General features: G+C 33.7%; 1 protein-coding gene across 5 annotated transcripts in view; it reads left to right on the top strand.

Annotated features, from left to right (window-relative positions):
* Positions 1-12,046, top strand: part of SCFD1 (sec1 family domain containing 1) — a 90,483-nt gene that overhangs the window by 18,595 nt on the left and 59,842 nt on the right. For all 5 annotated transcript variants that reach the window (XR_008992524.1, XR_005023895.2, XM_057488524.1 and 2 more), the window contains exons 8-10: positions 1,740-1,795; positions 3,755-3,840; positions 5,238-5,337. Coding sequence is in view for 3 of the 5 variants with exons in the window: in XM_057488524.1 (XP_057344507.1) it covers positions 1,740-1,795; positions 3,755-3,840; positions 5,238-5,337 (242 nt within the window). In the remaining 2 variants the exon portion in view is untranslated. The remainder of the gene's footprint in view (positions 1-1,739; positions 1,796-3,754; positions 3,841-5,237; positions 5,338-12,046) is intronic.

The following is a 12,046-nucleotide window of genomic DNA, read 5'->3' as shown; positions in this document are numbered from 1 at the left end:
TTCAAGTATACTCATAAGTAGAGAGCTATATGCCTGGTAACTATTAAGGTGAACTCCAAAGCTCCAGAAAACATTTTATTTATATATAGTAGCAATCCATTATACTTCCAAAATTGTAAACATTTCTTTGGAACATTTAAATTTACTTATAGCCACATTGTGTTTGGTATTTAATATATGACTTTATATTACTATTACTAATGTAACTGTTCAGAAACCTAATTGAGATTTTAATTTTGTAGACAAAGGAAGCCTTCTGTTAAAATGATCTTCACCCTAGATTAATAAATTTCTCTCCATTTCACAAATGAGAAAATTAAGGAGAGTTACCATGTGTAGTTTAGGATATGGACAAATATTTGAGGAGAATTTGTGTGCAAATTTTAGGGCTCCTTCCTTTCAGGGTTTTTCCCCCTTTAATCCATCTCTGGACTGCAGTCTTTGATCCCTCAGCTCAGTAAGTTTTGTGTTTTTTGCTTGAGTTCTTTCTCCTGTGTGACTTGCAAACTAGAAAGTATCCTCAGGAGGAAAGCTGGTTAAAAGAATCTCTCTTCTCTTAAGAATTTTACTCTCCTCTACTTTCTGCCTGCTGTTGATTGCTCATAGTACCTTCAAATGGGATTGTTGTTGGGGACTTTTTTAAAGAAGGCACATGCATACAACTTCTGGTCATCAAACAGACATAATTAATCCTTCTAGTTTGCCATCCTACACAATCACCAAAATTTTGCTGAATGCTGGTGTTATTGTATACATTAAGGTATTTTCAAGGGAAGGGTTGACTAAAAATGAGAAGTATAAATAAAGACAAATTTAGTGTCAGAGACACCTTTACTATGTAAGAGTAACAGAAAGTGATTTTTTCAAAAGAGAAATTGGAATTACTGTAAGTCTGACATAGAAGGATGTCAATAATAACTTCTTAAATGAGAAAAGCAAATTTAAGAACACTGTGTGTAATAACTTTTTTTATACATTTCACACATGCACTTAACTTAGACCATATTGTAGAAAATAATCTGAAAGCATCATATCTAATTCTTAATGGGAATTATTTTGGGGTACTGGAATCAAGAGATTAACTTTATACATTTCTAATATTTGAATTTTTTTATGACAAGCATGTGTAATTTTCCATCAGAAGAAAACAAAGTTTAATGTGTATTTTTTTTAAAGATGTAGTCCATTGAAAATTTTTATCTTCAAGAAGGGATTTTTGTGTACTGTGACCCAGCTGCCCCTGACAGTTTGCTATTGTTTTAAGTGCTATAAAATGTAAACCATGCAGATTAAAAGTAAATTTTACTGTGAAAAAAAAAAAAGATGTAATCCATTGTTAATTTTCTAAAATAAACAAAAAATAACTATACCAAACTGCTAAATGAGCTAAGCTCTTCTCATTCTTTTCCATTAAGTGAAATTAAAGTGAACCCAGTGAGTAGAGAGTAAATCTTTGAAACTGCCTGTAGGAAGTAAAAATGCTTAGTCAATCCATTGAACAATCTGGTGATTGGCTAACACCATATAAAAATAGTGTTTTTCTGACTTCCTGCTTTTCTTTATAAATGGAAAGGTCTGTTTCTAAAATGTTGCTTTTACTCTTGAAATTATAAATCCTTTTATATTTATAACCTGAAATTGTATACTTCTATTGTATGTTTTTTCTTGATGCTGATGTATAAGTATCTATTTTAATATTTAAGAGCTGAAATCATTGCTAACATCTGTTGTTAAAATAGGTGCTGTTCCTATAATCAGATGTTCAAGAGGAACAGCAGCAGAAATGGTAGCAGTGGTGAGTTCATGCAAATATGCACTGTGGATAAATAATAAGGTGACAGTTGTTTTCCAAAAGTACCACAGATGTATTTGTTCATATGAAGCATAAAATTGCTGCATGTTATGTGTTAAGTACCAAAGGCAAAGATTTTTATTTTATAACATTGAAATTCCACTAAAAATAAAAAATAATCATGCGTGTCTACGTGATGGAGTAAAGTGATTTACACAATTGTGCTATTCCAGACCTGTTTGTTTTTTACTAAAACATATATTCCTCATTCAGCCTTGTCTCTGAGTACTTTATACTTATTTGATCCCCCAAACCACTTAATATTTAATTTTAATTAGCAAATATTTATTGACAGTCCTAACCATTTTTAAAATGGTGAAGTGCATTTTTCTGTCCCACTGTGTTGTAAAGTATTATACTGAATTGAGCATTTAAAATTTGGCTTAAAAATTTAAAAATAGGCATAAATATGCAAAGAAATAAAAAGCTAACCATTTCAAACAATAAGGCTTCTCTCTCACTTACCAACTTTACATTTCCCTGTATGGCCCCGGAAGATGACTGGTTAGCCAGAGACGGGTAAGATTCCTCAAGGGAGGAACAACCTAAGACAGGCACAGTCGCAGGGGGCTCATCAGGTGAGAAATTGGGGATCAACAGAGGTGAGGCTTAGAACCTCACCCCCCCTGTTCTGAGAGAAATCTTCTGCATCCGTGGATGTTTTATTGCCCTTGTCTAGCTTGGATTAACACATAGTCTACAGGCACACACCTGATCATCTACATTTGCTCTCTTACAACACTAAACTATGTTTTCTACCTTTATCTTGTATCTACCTACCACTTCAGCATTTTATTAAAAATAATAATAATAAAGAGAGAAATGTGGTATCCACATATAAATCAAGTATAAAAATCAAATGAGTATTCATATTTGAACTGACTGTTTATAGTTCATAACACATGAGCAAAACCGAAAGTTTCTGTGATGACTGCCTGTTCACCATGTAACTTATTCACTATGTAAGAATTTGTTCTCCATGTAAGAACTTGTTCGTTATGCTTCAGAAGATTGGAGACTGACGAAAATTAGGCTTGGGGTGGATTAATGATTGTGCATTGAGCATTGACTCCCCTATACAGAATTTTATTGTTGTTAACAACCATTTGATCAATAAATATGAGAGATGCCCTCACAAAAAAAAAAAAAAAAAGGACAGACTTCCAATGGTAAAATAAATAAGTAACCAGGATGTAATGTATAGCATAAGGAATATAGTCAAGATATTGTAACAGCTTGGTAGGGTGATAGCTGGAACCTAGAATTATGTATATAAATGTTTTATCACTGTGTTGTACACTTGAAACTAATGTAATGTAATACTGTGCGTCAACTACCCTTCAATAAAAAATAATTATCTAAAAAAAAAAAAATTTAAAAATAAGGGATTAGAGAAATTATAGAATTATTGAAAAGAAAAGAGGGTAAGTCATCTGGAAAGGTGAGGAAAGAGATGCTAATATTTTTGACATTTATTAGCCCAAATGAATCATTGACTGGTGATGGGTTGCTTTCTTTCACATATTTCATTTCTGTTCTGGAGCCTCTTGCATCCACCACTACATAAACACCTTCCTTGATACAACAGACTCATGCTTGGGGAGAGAGGGTGGGTCCTTAGTGCAAAGTGTTTCCTGTACCTACAGTAAAAATAGTCAACAAAAAGTGATGGTTGGAGAAATCATGCCTGACTCACAATAGAAAATGCAGTGGGCTTTTCAAGTCCAAGTTACAATGGTATTGAACAGTAAGGAAGCTAAAATATTTAGATTTTAGAATTACTGTTTTGTTAAAAAATTCCATTTTTCTTAGTTATGAAACTAAGAAAACATTATTTATTACCCTTTATAAAATTCTGTGAAATTGTTCTTTAAGAATTCATGTAAAATTTTATTTTTTCAGAAACTAGACAAGAAACTCCGGGAAAATTTGAGAGATGCAAGAAACAGTCTTTTTACAGGTGACACACTTGGAGCTGGCCAATTCAGGTATTATGTTAGTTAATATTCTTATAGGAACTTGAAAATTAAACATCTGTAGAGTTTTTTGGTTTGTTTTTCTGATAGAACACACTTATACTTGTAATTGAAATTTGTTTCATTTTAATTAGGTAGTCTGGATCAGGGTTTTGACTCAAATTGTTCTTGAAAATACAAATAGAATATTTAATTTAATTTATCTTCTTTAGTTAGAAATTTCTGGTTTGTATTTTTATTATTTGGAGAAATTTTTCTGTTTATACACATTTGAATCCAGGTACAGGCTAATGATTCTCAGTGAGAATTTGGTAATGTCAGGAGACGTATTTGGTTGTCACAACTGATAGATGCTACTGGAATAGAGCGGGGTGTGTTACAGGATGGTGCTGAATATCCTACAGTGCACAGGACAACCATTCATAATGAGGAGTTATGCAGCCCCAAATGTCAGCTGAGCTAAGAAACTGCTGTAGCTGTCTTCCCTTGCCATTCACCAGCTCTGGAGTAGTAAATGATAATAGGTGGTGAGGGTGCCACTCCTGCTGTTGATTGCAGAGTTTTATGATTGGTGCAGTTGGAAGGGTCCACTGTCTCACACCCAGTAGGGTGTAATGAGCTATAAAATGGTCAGAAGTCTCTTGAAGGAGAAAATACATATAATTAATATAATCAGTTAGCAATGCATACGAAAGTTAATGTGTACTCCTAATACAGTAGTACCTCTAAAGCAAATTTCTACAACTTTCGAAAACAAAGGATAACCAAATGACTTTGTGCCTCAGTTTGCTCTAACTATAGCTTACTTCACATCTAAATTGTAATGAATTAAACAGTGTATGAAGTGTCTGGCAAGTGAATAATTATATAATTAGGTACTATTGTGGCATGTTTAATTTTATATATTATAATGGGATAGGGCTTTGGGAACCTCTTCACTGGAGTGCTTTTTTGAATTTGTATTTACAGGAAAAAAATAGTAATTTATGAAACTGTCAAATATTTGTACAAATTTATAACATCCTACTCTGTTGTCTCTGAAGCTAACTATAGCTATCCCTTTATCCTTTTTTTTCAAAAATGGGAAATATAAACCTGAGTAAAAGCAACTTACTCTTACTTTGATCACTATAAAAATTACTCCATAAAAGTATTTATATAGATTTTTTTGCATTAAAAAAGTCCCCTAAGACTTAACAATCTAGCATTATACAGAAGCTCTAAGTAGTCTAAAGCATCACTTTACTTGTCAGTCCTAGAAAAGTTTTTATAAAAACTAAGTGTTATAGGATTTTAATATTAGCATACTTATTATTCATATCAAAATTATATATATCGAAAGTATTAGAAAAATTCAGATGTATACACTGATATCAAGAGTTACATAACCTTTTTTACTATATTTACAGCTTCCAAAGGCCTTTATTAGTCCTTGTTGACAGAAACATAGATTTGGCAACTCCTTTACACCACACTTGGACATATCAAGCACTGGTGCATGATGTACTGGTAAGAGGCTAAATATACCACTTTTTACTAAAATGTAGTAACATTCAGTGGTCCTCTTAATTTAAAATGAACATCATGGCTCCAGAAACAAGATGAGAAGAATGGAGCTGAGAAATGTGAGCCGAAAAAGTGATGGGATTTAGTATCACTTGATGTGGGTGCTGGAGAATAGTGAAGAAGGGAGATTTAAAGTCCCAAATTTATGTATGACCTTTAAGGTATAGGATAAATCAGTGGTATTGTTGGCAATGATGGGGGAAAAAAGGAAGGAAGGAAAGTGAGTGACGTTTTTTTTCTGACCTCAGACTAAGTTTTTGTATGTTCTCCCTGGGGAGAAAAGCTGTAATTGCTCCCTTTTTTCTGAAAATTAGTTAAGCCTGATTTTATGGTAAAAGTAAAAGGTATTTTTTAATATTATACCATATGCATCCTGAAGTAATTAAACATACCTAATTTTGTGCTTAAGACAGAAATCTGTGTTTATCTGTGCATATATTCATCTACTAAATATTGGGTATAGATCCATACCCAGATATATAAAACATTCCCAGTCTTCAAAGGTAATGAGAAGAAAATATGTACAAAAATAATTTCTGTACAAGATACTATATAACAGGGCTAGAATTTTCCCCATTTGATAGAATAATTAAGACACAGAAGTTAAAGGATTTGAACCCAAATCATGCCTCTGCCAAGACCAAGCACTCTAGTTTACTAAGTCCTAGCCCAGGCCTCTAGGGATCATTGTAGTATGTAATAGCATCATTATTGCAAAGATTGTCTGAAATGTCATATAGAAAAGAAGTGAAAGACATACAATAGGTGGTTTTGGTTTAACAGTTTATTTCATTAAAACCTATCTTGTAGCTGTAAAGTATTTCTTTAAATAAATCAGCTTTCAGGATTACCAGTGGAATTGGTAATTCCAGGATTATACTTCTCTATTCGAGAGTCCTGTGCCATTCGAGACTCTTGGGTAGTATTGATGAAATAGTAGCCCTGATTCAGTAGAGAGAACACTAAGAATCAAGGGACCACTGAATTAAACTCTTGAGTAATGGAACATGGAAGCTTCTTTTAAGAGGCCAGATAAGAAACTGAAGAAGAGAAGTTCAGTTCAGCCACTGTTGGAGGGCTTCCTCTCTGACAGAACATTCTAGACCCTGTTTTTAGCAATAACTAAAGCAAATGAAAATATTCTTTTCTTCCTGGAACTTAACATTCAGGTAGGAGAGACAGGGAATAAATAAAATATATAACATTTCAGAAAGGAGAAGATACTCTGAAGGAAACTGAAGTAGATAGTGGTGCAGGGTTGCAATTTTAAAATAGGGAAGACCTCACTGAAAACGACATTTGAGGAGAGGTCTAAAGGATATAAGGTAGTGAATTAATGTAGTTTTATGGAGAACAGTATTCCCCGGTATGTTTAAAAGAGGGCGAGACACCCAAGGTGGACAGAGCAAAGTAAGGCAGGGGGGAGCAGGAGATGAAGTTAAATAATAGGACATAGGAAGCAATATAGCATGGAACATTACAGGCCATTGTAAGGTTATTGACTTTTAATTTGAGGAAAATGGGAAGCCACACTCAGTTTTGAGTTAGGTGGGTGACATCTGATATGCATTTTAAGAGTATCATTCTAGTTGCTATGTTGAAAACAGAGGCATAAGAGAGTAAATACAGACCAATCTTGAAAGAGTTTTGCTGTATAGGAGAGCTGAGAAAAGGGGTGATTGCTGGAAGAGGGTATGAAGTCAAAAAGTTTTTTTTAATGTGAGAAATTATATCATGTTTGGGTATCAATGGGAATGATCAAAAGAAAAAAGTTGATGGAAGAGATAAGTGTGTCCTATAGGTCTGTAGGAGATTTAGTGACCAGGATACCTATAAACCAGGATTTCTCAACCTTTGGCATTATTGACATTTTACTCAGTAATTCTCTGTTCTGTGCTGTGTGGGATGTTCAGCAGCAGCCCTGGCCTTTACTCTCTAGATGCCAGTAGCACCCCCTCAGTTGTGACAACCAGAATGTCTCCACACATTGCCAAAAATGCCCAGGGGTGCAGAGGGGAGAATTGCCTCTGACTGAGAACATGTTATAGGCTGATGACAGAGTTTCAAAGCTGGAGTTGTTTGAGGGAAGAGAATAGTAAAGAGTTGAAATAGCAAGGAAGACACCTATCCTACTCCCAGGTCCAGTGGTATGAGATGTGTGACAAGTAAAAAAAAAAGTTTACCATCTGAGAAGGCTTTAGGGATAGCCCATGGGAATTAAATTAGAGCAAGAAACTACAGTGGGAGTTTAGAGTAGATGTTCAGAATAGGAGTTCCTGCTGATAACCAAGTGTGAGTTCCAGAGGGTATGACAGAAGGGTTTGAGGAGTCAGGTAGCAATGAGAAACGGATCTGAAGAGGGGTAGTATGAATAGCCAAACAGGGGTTATTGTCATGATGAGATAATTTTGTTAGTCTCAAATTAGGTTTGGTTGGTAGGCCCCTAACTATTGGGTGGGGCAAGGGACTTAGTGATAGCAAACTGCCCAGGAGTCACCTCTTCATTCCTGCAGTGAAGTCTGAAGGCTCTGCAGAGCAGTGAGATACTGGCATCCTTTCTAATTCTGAACTGGAAGAATTTCTGGACAAAATCAAAGTACCTGATTCTTTTGAGTGCAGGAGATAAGACAGATGTAGAAGGAGTTCCAATACAACGGAATATGTTCTGAGTCAGCCTTATCAGAAGAGGTAATTGGGAAATAGAACTTTGGAGCAGAGATTCTCCAGAACCTGATGAGGTTAACACTAATTTTTGAGGTTTTAACTTTTCAGAGTGAAGTGAGAAGGACTATGAAATGAGTTTACATGACTGACCTTTGTACTATTTTTTAATGCTTTACCTTTTATTATCCTTGGCACCCTTGTGAGATATAATACGCTAATTTTTATTTCATACTCTTTAAAATATCCTTTTAAAAATACAAGATGGTGAAAGTAGATGGTAGGGGTTTTTTTTTTATTCTAATCTTCACAGAATAAAAGTTGTCAACCTTATGTCTCCAAGTATTAGGTGCCTACTCTGTACTGGACACTGTGCTAGTCACTGTAGTACATGGTGAGCAAAGCAGATGTGATTGATCTCTGCTTGCACAGAGGTTAGAATAGTGAATTCCTATGGACATGTGGGTAATTTTTTTGTTATAAATAATAGAACAATGCACAGCTTTAGTTAACTTTCTTAGGTTAGGTTCTCAGAATCCATATTACTCTTTAAGAAGTCTTCGTTACACTATTATTAGATTATCTAGGTCTTACAATAATAGTCACTTTGAAGAAATTGTTTACAATAAACTGCACAACTTCCATTGACTTAATCCTGTTAATTTTAGTACAGTTTCTAGATGTGAAAAAACTAACTGAAATATCAAAAATAATAATTGTACCATTTTTTGATAAAACTGCTGCTTTTGAAGTTTCTTCCAAGCTTTTATAATTCTTCATAACTATACCCTTTATCTCCACAAGATGGAGTAAACAATCTAGATAGGAACTGTTAACTTGAAATTGGAACTTTTTAAATATCTTTGCCTGAAAATCCGTAATATTAGTAATATTGATTATCAGAGCTTGGAAACAACTGAAAATTCACACAGCAGCTTCCCTGTATGCCAGAAAGGTGATTGTTTTAATTTAACAAAGGAAGTACACTCTCTCAGTGAAAACCTTTGCAGCGCCCCTTTCCTTTTATCAGTATTTAAGAAGCAAAGTACATAATTAGAAAGCCGTGATTTCTTTTTATTATATATTGGCTGTGGGAGGGGTGGATTTGATTGTTGAACTGAAATGAGTAGTTACCCTTAGGCAAAGAGGCAGGTGTTATTTCATCTCAGTATCTTGTACTTCACTTAGCCTGTTTGCACGTCTTAGGTGCTCTTTGTGCCTTTGGCACTCTGCTACTGAATACTATTATTGGAAATGTTAAATCAGAATTTACACTAATTTACATAGGAATCTTAAAAAAAGTTTTTTCTTTCAAGAGAACAAAGGAAGTGTTCCCAAATTAATATATACTTTTAAAAGTTTATTAGAAAAGCATTTTAGAAACATTCATTTCTTAAAGATGTGAGATTGCAGTGTCATTGATGCCTAAGTGTAGTTCAGAGTTTAATTGCTTTGAAGATTGATACTTTAGTGATCTTCTAGTCTTTATTAATACAGAAACTCTCGGATGATACTGTGTTGAACTAATTTCAGGTGTAGAAGTCAAAAGTATGATGTAAACTTTTACTCACTGGATCAAAGCACAGATTGCTCATAACTGAACAAACTGTAGTTGTTCATGGGAAGTTCCTACTGAAGAATGTAGTCTGTGTAAAAGCCCAGGAGAGATATCCTTGATTTTTTTTAAGTGGTATTATTCTAATATATTTCCATATTCATTGCCATTTCTCAATTTGGATTAAAATTTTATTTAAGAGAAAGAGGAGTATATGTTATTTACTACTTACTGATTTGCTTTAGATGCTACCATTTTATTCTTTATATCCTAGTTGTTGGCATGTAACATTTTGTGACATTTATTTTATCTATGTTTATGTGGACCATTTAACAAGGATTTTCCTTTTCAATTTAGTGATTCTACAAATTTTCTAAATTAGGTAGTTTTTCTTTCTTCTTTTGTCTTTTGCACATTTTTTTCTTTTCTTGTCATTGGCCAAAGTTCAGTGTTTCTAAGTCAGTGCTAACAGAAATACAGTATTAACAGCAGGAATTTTAGATTTTTCTAGAAGCTGCATTAAAGTGATAAAAAAGGTAAAATTTATTTTACTAATGTACTTTATATAACCCAGTATATCCAAAATATTTGCATTTTAATATATAATCAATTTAAAACATTAGTTATATATTCTCTTTATATATGAAGTCTTAAAAGTTCAATGTGTATTTTATACCTACATCTCAGTTCAGACTATTCACATTCCACGTTATCAGTAGTCACATGTGACTAGTGGTAACTGTATTAGATAGTACATTTCTAAATCATTAAGGCCCAAATTCTACTTTGCTACTTTAGAAATTGAGTAAATTGCTTATGAGTTTAGATTTTCACATGAGGGCTGGTAAAAAATGTTTGCATATTGCCAGCAGTGTATCTGTGGAAGGCTTTCAGGTCATGATTCCTAGAGTCATAAGGAATTCTGCTTTAGTAAGAGTAAACAAGGCTATCAAACTGTCCCTGACATTGCTGAATCTGTATAGAATACCTTGGCCTCTGAACTGAGATAGGTTAGGTTGTACTGCTCAACCTAAAACGACCCTCAAACCTTAGTAGATTAATAACAAATAATTATTTTTTGTTCCAGCATTTCTTGTTCCTTGTCCAAAGTGGATGGACCTGAGGAAGCTGTTCTCATAGTTGCTTACAAATTCAGGGAAATGAGGCCCCCTCTCAGCATGTATTTTCACAATTACTGTGTAGAATTTGCCATAGTAATTGTGTAGAATCATGGGTTGCAGTTTGAATCATGTTTCTCTGTTACGAATAAAATTTTAAGACATATTAGGGAATACTTCATATAAAAAGACAAAGTCAGAGGATACTATAATGAACCCCCAGGTGTATCTCCTGTAAAAGATCTATTTGACATAGTTACAGGGTATGGTCTAAGAATCTAGAGTCAATATTGATGACCTTGTTTTATTAAGAGGAGATTAAAGTGTATTCAGTACATTTGATTTCAGAGCCCCAGAAATTTAATCATTAATTCAAAACTTGTATCTTAGACCTAAGATGATTCTATCATTCTGCTTCCCAGACAATATACTTCTTATGTGTCTTGTCCCACAATTAGTGCATAAATATTTTAGCATAAAAATATTTTTTAAAGTACCATAATTTTATTATCATATCTAACAAAATTTACAGTCATTCTTTGGTAATATCTAATATAATCTCTGTATTCATTGTTTCTTAATTGTTTCAAAGATGTATCTTTACAGCTGGTTTGTTCAAATAGAGACCCAAACAGTATCTATACATTAAGTTGGTTGCTATGTTCTTTAAATTTCTCCATTTGCAGTGGTTCCTCTCTTCCCTCCCACTCTTTTATTGTCATTTTTTGTTTGAAGGAATTGGTTGTTTTTCTGAAGAATTTCCCACATTTCTGCATTTGATTGACTCTGTCCTTGTAGGGTAGAGTGTGACATATTACTCTCTCTCCTGGTATTTTTATAAACTGATTTTATGAGATTTGGCTCAATTCTTTGCCAAACAAAAGTACTTTTATTTTACTTTGCTTTTCTCCTCATGTGAATAAAATCTTAGCTCTGCATAAAAAAGTGTCCCCTATGTTATTCAAATATATTTTTGGTACCAGAGCTCTGTCTGTCTCAGCTCCTCTGCTTTAACTTGTGAAAGGAAAACAAGACTGCTAGAGACTTATTCATGTTTTTAGCAATGGGATTTATTTACTCTTGTGATTCAGAACACTGTTGTCCACTTTTCTAAGTCAGGAAAGTGTGAATATCAGTGGAAACAGGTGTTAGACTTTACATGTTAGAACTAATTCTCTTGTCTTTTATTTGCATCTAAATGTTCAGTTTCTGTAACATGATCAAGTACAGGACAGAACTTTCTTATTTCCCAGTTTTCAAGATTGAAATTACTTTTCCTTATTTGCTTGGCTATTATAAAAACAATGGAACTGTTCTT

The sequence above is a fragment of the Manis pentadactyla genome, chromosome 11 (genome assembly GCF_030020395.1).
Source record: "Manis pentadactyla isolate mManPen7 chromosome 11, mManPen7.hap1, whole genome shotgun sequence".
Taxonomy (NCBI): domain Eukaryota; kingdom Metazoa; phylum Chordata; class Mammalia; order Pholidota; family Manidae; genus Manis; species Manis pentadactyla.
This window is presented reverse-complemented; position numbering and strand designations above follow the sequence as displayed.